Raw genomic sequence first — 22,894 nt, forward strand, 5'->3', positions numbered from 1 at the left:
GACAGTCCATTGAACATGCCAAAGGAGAAGCCATGTTGTCAAAATGCCCACTTGACCCACCCAAACATCTCAAACCTACCCTTTGCTGACCTCCTATAACCCCATTTATAAATTTTTGTGTTTTTATTTTTTTAAACACGAGAAAGTAGACACATACATGTTGGCAAATGCTAACTGTCCATAGTTCTATGACTATGACTATAGCCCAATATAAAGTCAGAGTAAGGATTTTCATCAAAATACTAATTTATTCTGTAGAATGACCTTTCCGTACAAGTTAACCAGAAACCATGAAATAAGTAAGCACAAATCTTTATTCACACAGAAAAGTAGAGATTAAAAAAAGAAAATTTTCTGAAACATTCCATTAGACATTATCCTCTGAATTAATCTGGCTTGTCTCCACGTGGCAATGAAAAAAATCACTAAAAATATACTGTAAAAAGAAAAAATAATTCTCTAATCTTCTGTGAGAAATGATGTGTAATTCTCAACTTTCATAAGGGGAAATACTAAGAAAAATATTTGTAATTATAAAACATGGCAGAGATTGAGAAATGGGTATATTATAATCAAATTTTAACAAAATTAATTATAATGAAAATACAAAAGAAAGCTCTCCACTGAAACTAGTGTCCTGAAACACTTGATATTATTTAACCAGCTACAGAGTAACTGTTGACATGCTAAGTTTCATACATACTTGACTTCTCAGCTGGTCTAATTTCTTTTTTGAATCTCGTGTCTCATCTTCTAAATTATGGTGACATTGTGATGAAATCTCTAGCATAGCTTCTGACAGTGACTGTTTGTTCAGGGTATCCCCCACTTCTCGCTGAAGCTGTCTCATGACTACCTGGTAAGATGTTATTTTTGTTACTGATTTTACATATCACCTTATTATTAAATTTTGTTAACAGTATTTAACTCTAACGTATACATTTTGAGACATATCACCACACACATTGATTCTTCTTCTTCATGTGTACACATTCCTATTTATTTCTGAATCCAGTTAAGGATAAAGAAGGTGTTATCTTTGTGCCAAACTGGTGCTGTGTTACTCATACAACAGATTCAGTCCACTGATGAATGTGCAATGCTTAAAAACCTTCTGAGGTCTCAAAAAGAAACAGGCATGTGGGTGGGACTGGTGGTAGTGAATTTTACACTGTGCAATGTTTTCTCTCTTTTTTATAAGAAGCATCTCAAACCAACCTCAGAGTTCCTCACATATTCAGCCACCAGCTCAAATCATTCCAATAGATTTCCATCTCAGAAGAAAAGTAACATGCCAATGGCCTCAGAGGCTCTAGGTAACCTGGCTTCCACTTCCCTCCCTGACCTCAGCTGCTGTGTCTCTCTTCCCTACTCCCACAATTCCTACCAGCCCTCATTAGTCTAACAATGAGGATCCAATGTGAAACCAATAAATCACAGACAGCTAAGCTTATCTTTGTACTGGACAACATTATATCCAAATGAGAGTCATTGAGCCTTGAAATAAAAATTATGACCATATTATGACTGAAAAATTGAAAGTAAGTTATAAATGCCAGTGGGAAGATTAAATCAAGTATGGTTTGGCTAACATTTACCACATTTTCCCCACATTATAATGTAAGAAAGATGTCTTTAAAGAACGGAATGGTTGTATCAATACATAATTTGAGACTGAATTATTTTCAGATTTAAGTCAAATTGACATGAATAAAAATAAAATTATATCAAGTAAGATACATTAAAAGTTATTGAGGAAGAATAATTATAAAATAGGAAATACACTTTAGTTCATCTGGGAAATGTGGAATTAACTGTGAAAGTAATCCAATTAATTGAATCAATTTCAAAATAACACTTTAGGTATGAATATTTCTTTATATCTGCTTTATCATAATCCTAAAATGTGGCAACATACAGACATTAAAATTATTTCAGCAGTCTAAGACTACATTATAAATATTAGTCTATATTAATATTTTGTAACTGAAATGCTTAAATTTTCCTAAGTGTCACATTGTCTTTACTCAAAGGAAAGCATCTCCTAGCTCTAACTTTTATTTGCTGGAAACAAGTTATGTTTCTAAGGTGATATAGCAGAACTGTTGATCATGTATGTATTTTGATATTCAACTTGATTCAGTGTTTAGCCATAACCAAATATACTTTAAATTTTACTTCAGAAAGTTTGAAAAATACTTATTTTTCTTGATACTTACTTCTTCTTCTTCTTTCTCTTTTTCATATTGGCATTGTCTTTCTTTTAAAAGAGTGCATTCCTTCATCAACTCCTTATTGTTCTCTTCTAGCTTTCTACAGTCAGCTTGAAGTTTTTCTACAGTATCTTCACATTTGGCTCGGATATTAATTATTGTTTTTTCCTGATTGTCAGCTTTCTTGTCAGCATCATTACACTGCTGTTGATACAACAGATTTCGGCTTTGTAGTTGAAATAGTCCATCCTCTACAGATTGCTGCTTTCTCACGTATTTTTCAAAAATAGGTTGGTCATTTTGGTACATGTGCTCAATGTCCTTCAGTTGACACTGTGTTCGGCTTAGGACTCCTTGCATGTGTTCTATAGCCAATGTCTTTTCTTTGAGAGCCTCTCTTTCATAATGGAGCTCAGTTTCCAGGCCACTGGATGTACTCTCAACTTTAGAAAGTTGCTGAGAAAGAATCTGAATGTGAGAATTAATATTTTCTTGTAAATGACACCATTCATTTACTGTGCTCTGGAAAGCAAGCTGTCGGTCTCTTTTTGCTGACTGACATTGATCGTGATCATGTAGGGCAGCAGCCAGTCTACAAGGGTATGATTCCATTTCTGTTTTCAGTCTTTGTGTGCTTTGTTTTTCCTTCTCTAGCTCCAAATTGAGCACTGTATTCTCATCCATCAGAGCACTAACCTCTTTACTGTAACGGGTTATTGTTTTTGTTAATGTTTCCTCATTCAGCTTTAGAGTCTTTTCAAGGTCTTCATTGTTTTCCTTTATAATTTCAATATCCTTGAAATATTTCTTTTCTGTTTCCTGGTTCTGATATTTAATTGTGTCTATTTCCAGCCTGAGTCTGGCAATTTCATCCCGCATCAAGTGATTTTCCTGCCACAGGTCTCTTTCTTTTTCATGAGTATGAGAACTCTAAATAAAACAAAGAAAACTTTCAACTAGCACCCAATAAAATGACATATTATGATTTCTTCTGAAACCAAGTAAGTAATAACCTGTTACATTTATACAATGAAAGAGTTGCCATCTGGATATCCAACTGGAAAAAAAAAGTTGAATCAAAACCTCAAACCTTTTAGAGCATAAATTCTCAAAAGTTCAAAAATGTATTTGAAGACAATGGATCTATAAAAGAAAAAAAAAAAAAAAGAAACCACTAGAAATTACTTAAGAATCTCAGAATTTTTTTTTTTTAAAAAGGCTTTTACTGAATTTCAACAAACCCAAAAACATAAATGATTAAAAACTATGATTACATTTAGAAACTGGGTTTACACACTAACATCTAACCTTTACTTTCCCTATAGTAAGAGCCTTAGCTCTGCAGATATCTGGACAGATGAAATTTTCCAAATTCCTTAAGTTTATTTTTTCTGTGAATATTTTATAGATAATTCTACTTTTCTTACATTTTTAGAGTCAGTTTTACCAATGACATGTATTGATAAATGACAGATCTGGGCATTGTACTAAGCACTTTTGTATGCATACATCAATAAATTCATTTAGTTATCACAATTCTGCAAGGAAAGGTCAAAAATAGAAGCAAGTTCCTGGATTTTTCCTAGGTCCTCTGACTCTGCTTCTAGTGCTCCTCCACCAGATCACAGTTACTTCCATGGGGTAGACATGCAAATACAATAGAAACCTTTTCTTTCAAAACACCAAAGAAGATAAAATTTATAAAGCTCTTCTTAGGAAATCCTGAGATCATATACTATTATGATAACTTTTATTTCCTTTTCACAATGTTTGAAACCATAATTAATGTGAAATAGGGAAAACTACACTGAACTATGTCACTAGGAACAAATTACTTATCAACAAAATATCACTAAGTATATATTATGGGTTATCATCGTTTTCCAAAAGTCTTTGAGCTGATATAAAATATAATTTTGAAGCCAAGATTTATAATAAATAATTGCAGTTGTAAGTTTCATTTAATATGAAATAAAATTTGTAGTTTGTTTTAGAACTACATCATATATATAAAGTCAAAGGGATATTCTAAGTCATATTAATAAAATAATATTAGAAATGTAAAATTTTACCAAACATTAATTTACCTCATTTGAGTTACTTCTTACAGTCTTCAGTTCCACTTCCAATGATTTGAGAGTCAGTTGAAGTTGTTTTTTCACTTCAGTTTGTGTCCTATACTGCTCTTCCATTATTTTTAACTCTTCCGTATCTTTTTCATACAACTCTTCAGCCTTTCTTCTTTTTTCTTCTTCTTCTTGTAAGATACAGCTGTAGTTAAATATACTTATCTTAAAATCCTTTAAAAACAAAACACTCATATGCTGGTTTACTATCCTAATAAAGTGCCAATGTTCTTGAATATTTTTTCTTTCTAGTTTTCATGTTAATATCTCACTTCGATATATTCCAAAGAACATATATAAATTGAAAGGTAGTAAGGAACATCCTGCTAATTGATTAGCTTCTGTTATTATTAATTCTAGTAAATATTATGGAAAAGGATGTTGAAAATTATTAGGTAAATCTACAAGTTAAAAATTACCTTTTCTTCACACAGTAATAATTACTCCTCAGTCAGGATGAATCATTTAGAGTTAGCTAATTTAAAAAAAAGGTTTTTTTAAATAAACAAGTTGATACCTTCACTAGAAATAAATTTGCATCTTCATGAAATATTGCAACTGTCCCTAAACATGATTTACATTGTAAGATAGCACCTTCAGATGTCTTCTTGCAACATATATCTCCAGATGACAATAATCCAAGACTAAGCTAAGGAATCTAAGATGTTACCCATACGTTTTATGTTTCTTTTTCTGGTAACACTTTTGACTTATTCTGTTGATTAGTATGTATTTTACAAGCAATTTTAAAATCCATTCTCAAACAAGACAAGATCTAATATTTAAACAATAAAGAATAATATCTGCCTTCCGCATAGAAGTTTGAATTAATTTAAACTCTGTAGCACAGACAGATGTTGACTAAGCTAATCAGTAATCACTTTCCATTTTACTTTTCATTCACTGCATATTAAGAGTAAAACTGGGCCAGGCGTGGTTGCTCACACTGTAATCCCAGAACTTTGGGAGGCCAAAGCCAGGGGATAACTTGCAGTCAGGAGTTTGAGACCAGTCTGGCCAAAGTGGCAAAACCTCATCTCTACTTAAAAAAAAAAAAAAAAAAAAATTAGAAAGGCACGGTGATGCGTGCCTGTAATCCCAGCTACTTGGGAGGCTGAGGCACAAGAATCACTTGAACCCGGAAGCAGAGGTTGCAGTGAGCTGCACTGCTGCACTCCAACCTGGGTGACAAAGCAAGACTCTGTCTCAAAAGGACAAGAAAAAAAAAAAAAAAAAACCGATAAAACTGGTTAATTTTAAAAATAATTATTCTGGGTGGAGTAAAGTATACATTTCATACTCAAATTATAAACTTTCTTAAAAACAACTTAGTAATATTTAATCAAAGATCTCTTTTAAAAAGCTCCTATACTCTAAGCAGATAGCTCTATTTTGAAAAATTTATCCAAAGAAATAGAAATGTAGAAAACTATGGATATATAAGATGTTTCTTAGAGCATTAATACAAAAAATTAAAACCCCCAATTTCAATTTATTAAATAATGAAATTTCCATAGGGTAAAATTCTATATAGCCATTAAAATAATGATTTAAAGGAATATGCAATTAATTATTAGAGAAGTATTCACAATTAAGAACTTGTGATATTTTATCCAAAAATTTCACATTCCACAATTTTAAGTTTTCTTCTCTAGTAAACCCTAGAAGGTAAGTCAGCTATTACAAAAATTATCCTACATATCTTTAGTATAAATAGCTCAAATATTTCTTTAAAACTAGAATGTGATACCTGAAATTACAGAGCTTTTGTTTACATTCAAGATTCTGATGCTGTAACTGTGATTTGGTTTTGTCTGTTTCAGATAGTTCCTTTTGTAGCATGCTAATCTTATTTTTCATTTTTTGAAATTTTACTTTAAGTTGTTCACAGTTACATTTTTTATGTTCTATTGATCTTTCACATGCAGTTATTGCATTCTTGATTTTCAATAGGCTAACAAAATCTGTAACCGGGAGAAAACAAAATAGAGATAAAATACATGAGTAGGTTTTTAAATATAAAGGACTGTGCATTTCAACATGGCACTGATTCATACACTGAATGGATATGTATCTATTAAGTGCCTGCAATGTAGAAAATATTTTAAAAAGCTCTTCAGATAAAACAGACAACACGTCTGATCTTGTTTAGCTTAAAGTGTAGTAAAGAACACAGAAAAAAGTGACAATTACAAATTCAGATAGATACTATAAGAATACATAGTTTTTCAGTCACGTAAGAGAATCTGACCTATACTTGGCCCAGGGAATATTTCTCTGAGGAAGAGAAGGCTACACTGAGAAATAAAAAAAGAGAAGGAAGCAGCTGAGCAAAGGAGGAAGCAAAGCACTCTGGCTAGTCTGCTGCATGTGCTGGAGTTCTGCTGCAATCTGCTTCCAGCCAAGAGGGAGCAACGGGTGCTGATTTTCCTCCTTACCTGAAACAACCAACACAGACAAAATATATTAAACAATGATTTTCAACACAGTGGACTTCAGATAATGAAGATGGTCATCACTGAAAGACAGGAAACAAATGTAGGCCTTTTTGTTGATAGAGCTTCTTTTGTTGCCAGAGCTCCCAGGCCATGATAAAGCGAGAAAATCTGACACAGATTCCCTGAGCTGGGGCAGTGATGCTAAGAATCTAGTAAAACAAAAGCAGAAAGAAATCACAGGACACAACACTGGAGAGGATAAAGCAGCAGAGGAAACAAACCCTGGAGATCTGCAGAGGTCCCCTCTAAAGTATTTAGTGGAATAATGAAAAAAATGGATGTGTGCTAGGAAACTTCCCAAGACCTAGGGGTGGCGAGTGGTGGGGGGACACAATAGAAAAAGATTAGGAGAAACCATGCCTGGTGTTCACAAAGTGCCCAGAAGAGGGTCCATTACCCAAGAGCCAGGCCCAAAAAACTCATACTTCACAGGATGATAAATAATCCAAAAACTCTTGCCTCAGGAGTGGCAAATTACCCAGAATCTAGAAGCAAGAACAAAAAGAATTCTGTTTATAAGTAAATCACTGTACCCCAAATAAAGCTCGAGACAGTAAGTGGAGGCATGAAAGGTATTTTTAAAAAAATCAAACCACACCTGTAGAAATGCAAATTACAATGTCAGAGGTAAAAACTACAATCGAAAATAAACACAGATCACAATCATAAATTTGTTGTGATGAACCATGAAAAACCTTCAAGCAACTAATATATAAATCTCCAAATAGAAAACAACAAAGACAGAAAAGAAATTTGAAAAATAATTGGCCCAAAACATTCTAAACTTGGCAAAATCTATATTTCCACAGATCCAGGAAGGAACTGTCTGGGACAAAAAAATAAATAAAACGGTGGCTCAAGCCTGTAATCCCAGCACTTTGGGAGGCTGAGACGGGCGGATCACGAGGTCAGGAGATCAAGACCATCCTGGCTAACATGGTGAAACCCCGTCTCTACTATAAAAACAAAAACAAAAACAAAAAAAAGTAGCTGGGCGAGGTGGTGGGTGCCTGTAGTCCCAGCTACTCAGGAGGCTGAGGCAGGAGAATGGCGTAAACCCGAGAGGCAGAGCTTGCAGTGAGCTGAGATCCGGCCACTGCACTCCAGCCTGGATGACAGAGCGAGACTCCGTCTCAACAACAACAACAAAAATAAATAAATAAATAAAGTGTACCATTGTCATTTTCTTATACCATCTATGATGTGGTATAACATTACTTGAAGGTAGACTGTGATAGGTTAAAATTATATACTATAAATCCTAAATAAATCACTGAGATAGCAAACAAAGAGTTATATATAATAAACCAAAAAAGAAATACGAAATTAAATCATGGAAAATAGCTGATTAATCTAAAGGAAAGCAGAAAAAGAAGGGGAACAAATAGCAGCAAGACTGACAGCAATCAAACAGCACAATGACAGACAAACTTAACTACATTGAGTATCACATTATAAATGAAACTGGTCCACAAGCCTCAATTAAAATGCAGACTGACAAGACTCGATAAGAAAGCAATACCCAACTACATGCTGTCTATAAGAAATGTATGTTAAATGTAAAGAGACAAATGGGCTGCAAGAATAGAAAAAGATACATGCTAACACTTGACAGAAGACTACTGAGAAGAAATGGTTCAATTAATATCAAAGTAGATTTCACAGCAAAACAATTTCCAGCAATAAATAAGGTCATGTCATAATGATGAAAGTTTCAGTTAATCAAGAAGATATAATAATCCTAAATGTTTATGCCCCTAATAACATAAGAAATTCAAAATACATGAGGCCAAAGTAGATAGAACTATAAAAAGAAATAGACAATTTCTAAGTAATCTGAGATTTCAATACCCTTTACTCAGGAAGTGATAGAACAAGGAGGCAGAAAATTAGCAAGAATAGAGCAGACTTAAAAAACAGCATGCCTTTCAAGTACCTATGGAACACTTACCAAAACAGACAACGTTTTAGGCCATACAATAAATCTCATTAAAAAGATTAAGTAAAAAGAATGTAAGTCATACAAAGTACATATCCTGACCACAAATCAATGATATTAGAAACCAATAACAAAAATAATGCTAAGAAATACTCAAATACATGAAAACTAAGAAACACACGTCTAAAAAACCCTGGTTCAAAGAGACTATGAAAAAAGAAAATATTTTGAACTGAATAAAAATGAAAAAATAACATATCGGGGTTTGTAGAATGCAGCAACAACTGCACTTAAATACACATTTTTAGCACTAAATATCAATATTATAAGAGTCTCAAATCAATAACCCTGACTTCTCCCCTAAGAAAATGGAAATAAATAAATAAATAAATAAATAAATAAATAAATAAGTAAAATAAAATAAAATGAGAGAATTAAACCCAAAGCAAGCAGAGGGATAAAAAACAAAACCATCTGCTGTGGTCTGAATGTTTGTGTTCCCAAAAGTTCATCTGCTGAAACCTAATCACAAGGGCGGATTTTTCGAGGTAGTGAAATCATGAGAGCCAAGCCCTCATGAATGGGATTAGTGTTCTTACACAACACACCCCAGAGAGCCCCTCCACCCCTTCTGCCATGTGAGGACACAGAGAAAAAGAACACATCTATGATCCAGGAAGGTTCCTTACCCCACAGCAAATTTGACAGCACTTTGACCTTGGACTCTGCAGACTCCAGAACTGTAAGAAATCATTTTCTACTGTTTATAAGCTACCCAGTCTATGGTATTTTGTTATACTATTGGTTTCAGGAAAAAAAGGAAGATCAGCAACACCAAACACTTTGGGAGATTGATAAATGTGAGAAATGTCTATTTACCCTGGCTGATCAGGAAGAAGAGAAGATACAAATTACTATACATGCAAATTACCATACATGCATATTACCAAGTCAAACAAGCCAACCTAAAAATGCTACTTTTTTTTTTTGTTTGTTTTGAGACAGAGTCTTGCTCTGTCTCCCAGGCTGGAGTGCAAAGACATAAGCTTGGCTCACTGCAACCTCTGCCTCCCGGCTTCAAGCGATTCTCCTGCTTCAGCCTCCTGAGTAGCTGGGATTACAGGCGCCTGCCACCACACCCGGCTAATTTTTGTATTTTTAGTAGAGACACGGTTTCGCCATGTTGGCCAGGCTGGTCTTGAACTCCTGACCTCAAGTGATCCACCCATCTTGGCCTCCCAAAAGTGCTGGGATTACAGGCGTGAGCCACCATGTCCAGCCTTAAAATGTTACTTTCTGTATGATTCCAACTATATGACTTTCTGGAAAATGTAAAACTACGGATATAGTAAAAAGATCAGTGGCTGCCAGAGGGTGAGGGACACCAGGAAAGGATACACAGGCAGAGTACTGAGGATTTTTAGGGAGGTGAAAATGTATACGACCCGCATACGTGTCAGTGTACCTTAAGACCAAACCCATACGATGTATAGCACCAGCGTACAATGCACACTACGGGCTGCAGGTGATTCTGATGTGCCAATGTAGGCTCATCCATTAGAGCAACTGTACCACTATGGGAGGGTTACTGATAAGGAGGGAGGCTACATATGTGTGCAGGTAGAAGGTATTTGAAAAGTCTCTGTACCTTCCTCTCCATTTCGCTGTGAACATAAAACTGGTCTAATAAATAAACTCTTTATAATAAACCAATAAAGACTTCATCATAACTTCTTTAGAAAATTGAATCCAACAGTATAATAAAAGGACAATACATCATAAACAAATGGGTTTTTTTTCCCAGGACTGCAGGGTTGGCTTAACATTCAAACATCGTTGTTATCTGCCAGATTAACAATGGAAAACAGTAGATCCATAGAATCATCTCAACAGATAGAGGCATTTGATACAATTCAACACTCATTCCTGATTTTGTAAAAATGAAAAAGTCTCAGCAAAGTAAGAATCCAGGGACCTTTCTCAGCAAGATAAAGAGCATCTATGATGAACCGACACCTAACATGTATCATGGTGAAAAACTGAGTATGTTCCCCAGAAGATGAACAACAACACAGGAATGTCTGCTTTTACTGCTTTTATGCAGCATTGTTCTGAAGACTCTAGCTAGCGCAGTCGGGCAAGAAAAAGAAATAAAAGCCATCCCAGTTGAAAAAATAAATAAAACTATCTTTATACATGACCATGACCACACAATAGGTTTGAGTAAACTCTAACCTGTGGACCAGCTTCTTGTCTTCGTCAGTGAGCACAGCTGTGTTCATTAATGTACAGGTTGTCTATGGCTGCTCTCATACTACAGTGGCAGAGTCTATCAGCTACAACAGAGACCCCTTTTGCTACAAGTCTTTAATAAGAGGGTACTTTGAGAAAGAAAAGGTTTGACAATCTTTGGTCTATGTAGAAAATCTGATCAAATCTACCCAGAATGTACCAGAACTAATAAGTGAGTTCAGCAAGATTGGACTATACAAAATCAACATACAAAAATCGACTGTATTTCTGTATATTAGCGATAGAGTAAAATTTTAAAAATATCATTTATGACTATATCAAAAACTGAAATAAACAGCTGATAAAACATAAAAAGACCTATATACTAAAAACTACAAAATATTACTGAGAAAATTAAATATGACCTATACAAATGGAGACATACACTTTCTTCAGGAGCAGGAAGATTCATTATAGTTAAGATGTCCATTCTCCATAATCTATAAATACAACACAGTCCCAACCTAATCAATCCCAACAAGCCAGCAGACTTTTTTTTTAAATTGACAAATCGATGTGGAAATGCAAAGGATCTAGTAGAGCCAAAACAGAACCAATAACAAAATCTGAAAACTGATTTTGAGAATTATTACAAATCAATAGTAATCAAAACAATGTGCCACTGGTACAGGATGAGTATCCCTTATTAAAAATGCTTGGGACCAGAAGTATTGCAGATTTTGGATTTTGGAATATTTGCATATACATAATGAGATCTCTAGGACATAGGACCTAGGTCTAAACACAAAATACACTTATTTTTCATATACACCTCATACACAAAGCCTGAAGGTAATCTTATTTTATTTTATTATTTTAATTTTTGAGACAGTCTTGCTCTGTCACCCAGTCCAGAGTGCAGTGGTGAGATCATGGCTCATTGCAACCTCTGACTCCCAAGCTGAAGCAATTTCTTGCCTCAGCCACCTGAATAGCTGGGAATACAGTGTGCATCACCATGCTCAACTAATTTTTGTATTTTTAGTAGAGATGGGGTTTTGCCATGTTGGCCAGGATGATCTTGAACTCCTGACCAAAAGTGATCCTCCTACCTTGGCCTCCCAAAGTTCTGGGATTACAGGCATTAGCCACCACGCCCGGCCTCTGAAAGTAATTTTAAATATTTCGTAATTTTTGAATGAAACAAAGTTTGCGCACATGAGCTCAGTTATGGAACTTTCCACTTGTGAGATCAGGTTGACAATGAAAACATTGTGGATTTTACAGCATTTCAGATTTGGGATTTTGAATTAGGGATGCTCAACCTATATAAAGAAAGTCAAATACACACAGTCCCCAACTTCAGGTGGTTTAACTTATTAATTTTACAGTGGGTTTAATGAAGTATTACTTAGCTTTTGACTGAAAGGGTGGATTTATCAGGAAGTAACCCTACCATAATTTGAGGAGCATTGAATTAATAGAATTCAATAGAAAGTCCACAAATAGATGACATATAGCCAACCAGTTTATTTCTGACAAAGGCAGGATGGCAATGTGGTAGAGAAAGGATAGCCATCTCCACATATAGTGCTCAAACAACTGGCTGTTCAGATCCAAAAAGTTAACTTGAATCTATACCTCATTCTATATACAAAAATAAACTCAAAATGAAACATGCATTTAAATGTAAGACCCAGAACTATAAGACCCCTAGAATGATGCACAGAATAAAATTTTTGAGAAAATTACTTGTGCTAGGCAAAGTTTTCTTAGATACGACATAAAATGCAAACTCTGTAACTAAACAAGTTCTTCAAAATTTAAAACTCTTCAAAAGACACTATTAATAAAGTCAACCTACAAACTGGAAAAAATATTCTTGTAAAGTAATAGTATCCAGAACTATTAAAATTCAGCAAGCAAGAAAACATCAATCTAATTTTGTAAATGGAAAAAGATTTGAAAACATAGTTCACCAAAGAGGATATACAGATGGCAAATAAAACCATAGAAAGATGTTTAACATGTTTAGTCATTAGGATCATGCACAGTAACCACATCCATGAGAATGGCTACAAATAAATACTGCAGTACTTAGTGTAACAATGCAGCAACTGCAACCGTCCTATTCTGCTGATGACAATACAAAATGGTACACATCTTTTGGAAAACAATTTAGCAGTTTTTCTAAAAAGGGAACATAAGGCAGCAAAGGACACTTTTGTGGGTGATGGATATAATTGTGTTGATTATGGTGACAGTTTCACAGGTGTATACACCTGTCAAAACTTACTAAATTGTACATCTTACATATGTGCACTTTAACATACATCAACTATATTTCACTAAAGCTAAGGATTGCAGGAGCAAACACCTGGGCGCTGACTGTGACACAGAGAGAAACAAGGGTATGAAATGAAGTAGTATAAAGCTAGAGCATTGTCATCTTTACCTTATAGCAATGACAAGTGGCAGCTGGGTGTTAAGCAATCGGGTAACATGATCAGATGTGAATTTTAAAAATGTATATAATTATGGTTGCAGAATAGACCATGGTTTTGGAAGGTGGGGAAGTAGGGAAAAGAGTTATAAGTTTATCACAGTATTCAAGGTATGAGATAATGACAACCTGACCCTGGGTAAAGGCATATTTCTGAGATGAACATCCCTATAACACATCAGTGATCTATGGTACGGTGCTAAACAATGTGTGCATACATTACTATAGGATAGGGAAAAAGCCTTATATTTATGCACTGGTCCTACCTTTATGCTCCATTCCATGTTGTTCAATGAATAACATAAAGTTTTTATCACTGGAATAAGGCAAGTCATCATCCTCCGAGGATGTTTCAGGTGACCAAATTATGTCATTGAGGTCATCCTTGGAATATAGATCTCTTTTAACCTATAATAAATAACACTGTTTCAAAATGTCTACCAAATATTTATGGCAAATACTAAATGTACACCAGTGGGAACTATTCATCTTTTTCTATGAGCAAAACCAAAGTACTTCTTAAAATAACTGACTTTGGTTAAAAGGGTACCTTTATGAATGGTTGCTGCTGCTTTTTGAAAGCCAATGTCTTTACAACAAAGGATTTTCTGTTTTTTAAGTGAACTTTAATAAGGAATTTTCAACAACATTCTTGACAATATACTTTTACAATACCTTGTTCTTTTCATTAGAGGTTTTCCTTGCAAGCCTAAAAAAAAAAAAAAAAAAAAAATTCCAATCAGGCAAATAGTAAATATGTAAAATACAAAGAATATCTATAACTATTTCTTAAATAAAACCTCTGTATTTGTAATTTCTCTCTCCTATTCATAAAGTTTACAGGAAATTTTTCACAGGTGATATAAAATACAATTATTTTCTACAAGGGGATAAAACTATAAATGGAAAGGGTATATTATAGGACAAATAAAATATATTACTACTAATATAAAACAATTAAGTTTAGATCAAGTTTTCTGACAGCCAAAGAAAAAGAAGAAACATGTTACTTGTATTACTTCATAGAAAAAATATATATAACACACTAGTTTTTTCTCTTGTTGCCCCTCCCTCCGTTTTTTGTTTGTTTGTTTGTTTTATTTTTTAAAACAGAGTCTCACTCTGTCACCCAGGCCAGTGTACAATGGCGTGATCTTGGCTAACTGCAACCTCCACCCCCAGGGTTCTAGTGATTCTCCTACCTCAGCCTCCTGAGTAGCTGGAATTACAGGCACCTGCCACCACGCCCAGCTTATGTATTTATTTATTGTTTGTATTTTTAGTAGAGACGGGGTTTCACCATGTTGGCCTGGCTGGTCTTACCACGTTGGCCTGGCTGGTCTTGAACTCCTGACCTAAGGTGATCCACCTGCCTCAGCCTCCCGAAGTGCTAGGATTACAGGCGTGAGCCACTGCACCAGGCCTTGTTGCCCTTTTATATACAAACAAGCTTTAATTGGTACTAAGACTTATGTGATAAATATTAATTATGTAACAGAAACCCTTATTTAAATGATGACATTGGTGAGCTTTTCAGGACATACTGTGCAGGTACTGTGTACTATTCTAAACTCTGTACAAGTGTTTAAGTGTCTTGAATCCTCCCAACAATTCTGTGTAGTAGGTAACTTACTAGGCATTTAATACAGGAAGAAAGTAGGCAAGGAAAGGCCATATAATTTGTCCAGGCCCATAAAACTGGTCAATAGCAGACTAAGCATTCAAACCCAAGAACTCTGGCTCCAAAATATGTGTTTCAGGATACTCTATAATATGCTATAAAAGTAATATTTATTTTCAACTGTTTACAAGTAATATAAAAGCAGATGAATTCTTATTATCTATGACTACAAATAATCTCTGAATCTTGCAATTTTTTAAAGTAAGATTTTATACCTATGCAGTTTTGGAAACCTGCTTTTAGTAATCTGAAAACTTGGTTTCTCTAAAGAAATTCACCAAAAAACATTCATTCATCCTTTCAACTATTCATGTATTCGACCAACACTTACTGAGTGTACAACACATGTCAAAGAGCCTGTTGATTGGTCCAGGGAAATATATAAATATTTTTACCTTTGAACTATACAGTCCAAAAGTAACAGTCTGCAATGAATTTTTTCAGGAGTTTGCTTTTCTATTACTCATTAGAAAGCCTCCCCCTCCCCACAATCTGAAAAACCATAAAGGTGACACGCCTATTATTTCAGAATACCTTGCTAAAGCACAGCTGTTCGTGATGCTACTTTCAAAGGTACTGTGATACATAAATCATCAAGGAATGTTTAAATTCTATTCAATATGACTCAAGTGTTTGTATGTTTATTATTACAGATTCTAAAAACATATGCATGTGAGTTTAACTTTTAGGTCAACATTTTCACGTACCATTATATTAAAATATTCCATTCCTGAACCAATTCTTAAAGAAAAACCTCTTCCAATAAAATGATACGTGAATAGAAATTGTAAGAGCTGATTTAATATAAATATTTAAAAAAGAATGGATCAAACTTTCCAAAGCTCACACATGCAAACAAAACTAAATTCCAAAAACACATTTCTTCTCTACTGGATTATTCCAAACAACAAACAAAAATACTCTAACAGTTTCCATTTTAAAATTGAAAATGAAACAAAAGTCTCTTGAATCTCACATTCTTCTTCTTTACTTGTCACCCATTTCTCTACTTCCTTTTGCAGTCAAAGTTCTCTCAGGAGTTGTCTGTGTTTAGCACTACAGTCAGGGTTCCATGGCAACCAGCTGAAACTCCTCCTTGACAAGGGCACTAATCATCATCTTAATCAGTCTTCCAGCAGCATTGATACAGTTGACTATTCTCTAGATTAGGCTGCCTACACTAGTTTATTTCTAGATAAAGTAATCACTGCTAATATTCCTTCACAGGGAGATAAGAAAATTAGAGATTTTATCCTCCTTCATCCTTAACCATTTCACTAAAACTGCTATCATTATTTTTACAGAAGACTGCCAGTCTTCTAGACTGGGTAGAAGACCAGTAAGTACACTGGCCTTCTCAAACACTGGTGTAACGACAGGTTCTTTTGAGGTGTATTTTTAAAATTTTCATTTTTCTTTACTTCCTTCACATGCAAGGGATGATCACTACTTTAAAAAATCCATTAAAAAGCCAATGTTTTCTAATAATTCTACTTACAAAGAATAAAAAAATTATTGTGAAATTCATACTCTTCTCCATCTCAATTTATTTACTAATTCAAAAACCAATTTGAACTACCAACATATCCAAAGAAATGTATATTCCCAGCTTTAAATAAAAAAAGGTAATCAGCCGAGCGCAGTGGCTCATGCCTCTAATCCCAGCATTTTGGGAAGCCAAGGTGGGTGGATCATGAGCTCAGGAGTTCAAGAGCAGCCTGGCCAAGATGGTGAAACCTTGACTCTACTAAAAATAAAAAAAAAAAATTAGCCAGGCGTGGTGGCGGGTGCCTGTAATCCCAGCTACTTAGGAGGCTGAGCCAGGAGAATTGCTTGAATCAGAGGTTGCACTGAGCCAAGATTGCACCATTGCACTCCAGTCTAGGTGACAGAGCAAGACTCCATCTCAAAAACAAAACAAAACAAACAAAACAAAAACAGGTAACCAGGCCAGGCGTGATGGCTCACACCTGTAATCCTAGCACTTTGGGTGACCAAGGCAGGTGGATCACTTGAGGCAAGCCTGGCAAACATGGAAAAACCCTGATGCTATTAAAAATACAAAAACTAGCTGGCGTGGTTGTGCACGCTTATAATCCTTTGGAAGCTGAGGCATGAGAATCACTTGAACTTGAAAGGTGGAGGTTGCAGTGAGCTGAGATAGTGCCACTGCACTCCAGCTTGGGCAACACAACTAGACTTTGTTTCAGAAAAAAAAGCAAAACAGGTAACAGGTAATTATGACACAACGCAATATGTAAGAGTTGATCTAGAAAAAAATTATATCTGAGCATGAGGAAGACTTTATGGAAGAGGCAAAAGACAAGAGGAGCTCACCAGGCCAAAACAAACAAACAAACACCAAAACAAAACCAGAAACAGTAGGAAAAAACCATTCTACATAGAGAATAGAATGTGAGCACAGGGATTAGGCATGTGGCATCCAGTTGTTTCCTGGGAACTTGAAAGGTAAAGTGTAAAACACATGAAAGTAAACACTGAGGGAAGAATGCTACAATAAACTTGAATGCTACGCTAAAAGGCTGGAGCTCACTGCCTGCAAGCAATGACTCTTAGACATGGGGTCATACTTGGATTTGTGCCATAGTTTTTAATATGTTTCACTGAATTAAGTTTTCAAAATACCACGAGCTACATACAACCTGAAAGAAACTGTGAAATTACCTTAAAGGGAGAAAACACTTTTAAAATACCCGTATGTCTTTATATATTGTTAAATTAGCATTATTCTGATTAGATAGAATTTTGTTTGAAAATAGAATGATTTTATTAGAAACTTTTAGCATAGTATCTATTTCTAATAAGAAAAGCTGAGTGACCACAATATTGGGGTTTGCTCCCGAATTAGAAAACCATTTATACAGAGAGTATAGCTCATTAAAAAGAGCCCAAAGAATCCAAAAAGGGCATATAATTGCCAGGTAAAATTGTCAGAATGAACCCATGTCAAACTGTATTTTAAGTGAGTATTAATGTTTAAAACTATACACCAGGATAAACTCTATTCACTCATTCAGTAAACATTTATTGAGTTGCTACTTACTATATGCTAGGTCCCTTCCTAGGCAATGAAAAACACAGCGATGAAAAAATCCTACTCATGAGCGCCAAGTAAACAAAACAACTAACAGCAGAAGCAAAATATATAGTATGTTAGAGAGGAACAACTCAAGCAGGAAAAAGGAGTGTTTATGTGCAGGAGGGGCAAGGTGGCGAAAATATTAGGATGACTAGATAAGACCTTGCTGAGAGAGTGGCTTTTAAGGAAAGAACTGAAGAAATGGAAGGAGTAAGCAAGGAGGATATCTAACTCCATACAGAGTCAACCGCCCAGTACAGAGGGATGCAGAGTGTGTTCACAAAATAGAAAGAAGTTCCGTGTGGCTGCAGCAGAGTGGAAAGAGTAGAAAGGCAGAAGCATAAGTCAGGAAAATAGGAAGTCAGATCCTGTGGTTCCTTTGGAGTATTAGGAGAAAATCTGGCATATATTTTGAGTGAAATGGGAGGCAATTAGAAGTTTTTAACCAAAAGAGTGACATAATGTGACATGTTTTAATAGGTTCACTGGGTAAAGAATTGACGAAAAGAGGATTAAACATGGAGAAACAGAAAGACCTATTAGCAGTCTATGACACTACTCTAGATGGCCAATCAGATGACAGTGGAGTGGCTTAGACATGAAAGATGTGACTGGCTTCTGGATATATTGTGAAGTTAGACCTGATGAGATCTGCCAACATCTTGGCTGTGGAGTGTCAGAGATGGGGGTCGGGGGAGGGAGACAGAGAGAGAATGTGTGAGTCAAGGAGGACACCAGGGTTTTTGGCAGAGCATTTGCAAGACTCATTATTAATGGAACAACAAGACTACATAAGGGGCAGGCAGGAGGAAGAACATCAGTAACCAGATTTTGGATCTGATAAATTTGACATATCCAATAGCTAATCAAGGAGAGATGTCAAGTAGACAGGCTGATATATAGGTCTGAAATTAAGGAGAGAAATGGGCTGGAGATATAAATTTGAAAATCATTAGCATATACAAGCTGGTAAAAGTCAGAAGAAAAAACCTCAAGAACTGAGCACTGGGTCACTTTAATCTGTGAAAGGTAGAAGATGAGGAGATGTAACCAAAACAGGCTAAGATGGATGGACTAGAAAGTCAGGAGGAAAATCTAGGCCAGAGAGTGAGATTCTGAGAGCCAGTGAAGAAAGTGAAAGTATTGTTGATAGGTTACATAAAACGAGATCTAAAAAATTATATGTAGATGCGTTACAGTGAAAAATCAGTGACAACATTGAGAATAACAATTCTGGAGAGTGGTGAGAGTGAAAATTATGGCAGTGAGTTCAAGAGTGAATGGAAAGGAAACTTGAGGCCATGAGTACAAGCAGTTTAATTTTAAGGACATCATGCCCACGTGGCATTATCATGCATGATCTAATTTTCTTCTTGTTAAACTGTATTTTTCAATCCTTTCATAATGATTAAGGATTAATTACATGGTGTGTTTTAACACCTTAATAGTTTTTAAAAATTACATATATACAGCATTTTAAAAGCCAGACAAAGGTAATAAATAACATCATAAAATTATAGAACTAAAAACCCCTTGAACATTTCTGTATTATAAAGCTGGTTATCATTTTGGCTCATGCTTATAAATAAAGACCACAGAAAGACTAAAGGGCAGTATTTCCTACCTGAGAAAAATCACCCAACTCTGAGATATTTTATACTCATCAAATATACAAAATGGTTTGTCATACTAAAATATTAAATTCTATGAGATGAAAAAAGATGAAAATTCAAATAATCTTGTTTTGTCAACTGAATTTTTGTAAATTGTATCATAGGAAGTCACTGTGGTAAAATACGGTGCCGTGCAAGCTGAAATGTCTTTTAAAAGGATAATGGTAGGCATTCAGAGTGCCTCTAAACAGGAGGTTCACTGCATTAGCAGCACCCTGGTTTGGCACAGGAGTCAGCAAATCAGTACTTGGGGGCCAAATTCAGCCCACTGCCTGTTTTTGTAAGTAAAGTTTTCTTGGAACCCAGTGCCACCTATTCATTCACTGTCTGTGAAAGATGTCAGAAACCTTCTGGTCCAGAAAGCCTAAAATAGTTACTATCTGGCTCTTTACAGGAAAAAACTGGTCAACTCCTGACTCGGCAGATCAAAGATCCTTTGATATAGTTTAACAAGTTTTACCAATACGCTGAATATTTACATGGAATACAGATCCCCATTGCAATCCCTTGGGAATATTCAGATTATTCTGAGAATTCAATATTTGAGCACTCATGCATTGAGACCAAAAAAGCAAATGTCGTAACTAGCAATTTTGTTGGTAACGTAAAGTGCCAAGGTAGCATGTAGTTTCCTTTTGCAACTCAATAGATATTACAAGTATTAAGACATTACAACATTATATTCTGACAAAATTTACTTAAGTTGTGTTATCAAACTAAATGTAAATATACTTAACTGATGAAATAATCAGTATATTATAGATCCAACCTCATTTTTGAAAGAGACTTGCATACTACATTATTTAATGGGTATCACAATTTACCCATTTCCTTATTAATAGGATTTTAGACTATCTCCAGCTTTTTGATATGACAATGCTATAATGAAAATTCTTCAATGTATATGTAATATATATTAATATCCTTAACATACTTTTGTTATACTTAAGATGTTTCATAAACATGTTACAAACATACACACAGAAATACATAAAGACATATATGTGTGCATGTATGTATATCTATATGCATGTAGCCAACATATATATATAAAACATACAATAGGCCAACGTATATATGTAACATACAGTAGGGAAACATACACACATACACAGATACATATATCAGAACATATATGTTGGCTGATTGTATGTTATATATAACATGTAATAAATGTCCATAACTTGTGTGTATGTGTAAAGTCGTATTTCCTGCAGGATCCAGTCTCAGAAGTAAAGCTGACACATTAAAGGAATGACATATTTGAAATTTTGATACATGCTATTAAATTACTCATTAAATTACATATTTACCAAATTTATTAAATTACATATTTACCAAATAAGTGTACAAGAGAACTTTTTTCACATTTGCCCACACTAGTTATGTTTTAATAAAACACCAATATGCTTGGAAAAACTGTATCTAATTGCCTGTTAATTTGCATTTTTCTGATTACCACGTAAGACAGAATATTCCCGGTGAAAGTATAAAATTCATTAATCATGCATATTATTTGAAATTAGAATTCATTTGATAGTACAATAACAATAATGTACTATCAAATAGTGCTATAGGCTTACCTATTGTACTCTTCCCTCTTCTGCCTGGGAAATTGATGATCATCAGATTTCCTGCCCCTTCTTTCTTGAATTAATTCATCATCATCATCATCATTGTCACTGTCATCAGCATGTAGGTATCTTGACACTTCCATTTTCTTATTTCTGCACTTTCTCATTTTTTCTGCAACCTTCAATGAAAGTGTGACACTGAGAATAAATGTCATTATTTCATCCAATAGAATAAACTGTTCATTCATTTTGTCGCTTGACTCAGTCTGTCATGATAATAGTCATTAAAATACTTTGGACTTCCATTTTATCATTATATAATTATTAGCATAAGTTATAATTTTTCCATTGAAATTCATATAAAGTCTAATTCATTTCTGTTTGAGTGAATACAACAAAATTTTCCAAACTTTCAAAAAGGGTCCATTCCAAATTTGTGCTTTTATTCCCATCCACTCTTTGCTAATATAAATTTTCACCATTTTGTGACCAGCAGAAAGAGAGAAACAAAAGGAGAAAGGCATGAAATCTGTCCTCTTCTATTTTTACCTCCTGGAGTTTACACTGAATGGCCAGATTTAGAGAATGTGACATTGTGGGGCTTCAGGAACAGAAAGGAAGCTTTTCCCTCTCTGGGTAAGCTTTCCCCACTGTCTTTTATCTTTCTTTATTCATTCGGATCCTAGACTTCAAAAATGTGAAGGTGCCTGCTGAAATGCAGGAACCAAAATTCGAAACCACAGAAGAAGCAGAGTGAAACTGCTGAGATGCTAGTAGAGTTCTGGAAAATGAGATGCTTTCCAAATTTCACATTCAGTAACCATGAGATTTTATAGCTGGAGAACAGACAGTGTAATTATCTACTTTAGCCCTGTTATCAAAAAAGATTAAATGACTCATCCAAAGCTCCTAAAGTGGCATTTCCTAGCATTTTGGGGCTCAAAAACCATAATGCTATTTCATAATACCGAGTCAGATAAATTATCTGATAAATTCATCAAATTTATCAGAAGAATTAAAAGTATCACTCTGGGAAAGTAACTTAATCCTTCACCAGGGGCTGAGAGACCTCATCTACTTTTACTTTTAAAGGTGGGTATCACCAGATTTTTGTCTATCTTTAAAACTTGATGTACAGAAACCAGGTTTCTACTTTGGAGTCAAAAACTAAATTCTTGGCTGAGAATCTATGATATTTATATGATAAAGTTATCATGCTAAAATTTATCATACTCTATTAAACAAAATCACATTAAGATCTGATTCGACAGAAACATGTAAAAGTGGTGATTAGAAAAATAGATGGAGGGAGGTGGCCAGGTGTGGTGGCTTACACCTGTAATCCCAGCACTTTG

The 22,894-nt window shown here is 34.8% G+C and overlaps 1 protein-coding gene across 1 annotated transcript in view; it reads right to left on the minus strand.

Moving 5' to 3' along the window:
- Positions 1-664: 664 nt before the first annotated feature.
- Positions 665-22,894, minus strand: part of ANKRD62 (ankyrin repeat domain 62) — a 53,033-nt gene continuing 30,803 nt past the window's right edge. Inside the window, exons 8-14 of the mRNA XM_025365568.1 lie at positions 21,549-21,718; positions 14,187-14,220; positions 13,778-13,919; positions 6,090-6,303; positions 4,301-4,484; positions 2,220-3,143; positions 665-856 (exon numbers count right to left, since the gene is read on the minus strand). Of these exons, the coding sequence (XP_025221353.1) occupies positions 665-856; positions 2,220-3,143; positions 4,301-4,484; positions 6,090-6,303; positions 13,778-13,919; positions 14,187-14,220; positions 21,549-21,718 (1,860 nt within the window). The remainder of the gene's footprint in view (positions 857-2,219; positions 3,144-4,300; positions 4,485-6,089; positions 6,304-13,777; positions 13,920-14,186; positions 14,221-21,548; positions 21,719-22,894) is intronic.

The sequence above is a fragment of the Theropithecus gelada genome, chromosome 18, assembly GCF_003255815.1.
Source record: "Theropithecus gelada isolate Dixy chromosome 18, Tgel_1.0, whole genome shotgun sequence".
Taxonomy (NCBI): domain Eukaryota; kingdom Metazoa; phylum Chordata; class Mammalia; order Primates; family Cercopithecidae; genus Theropithecus; species Theropithecus gelada.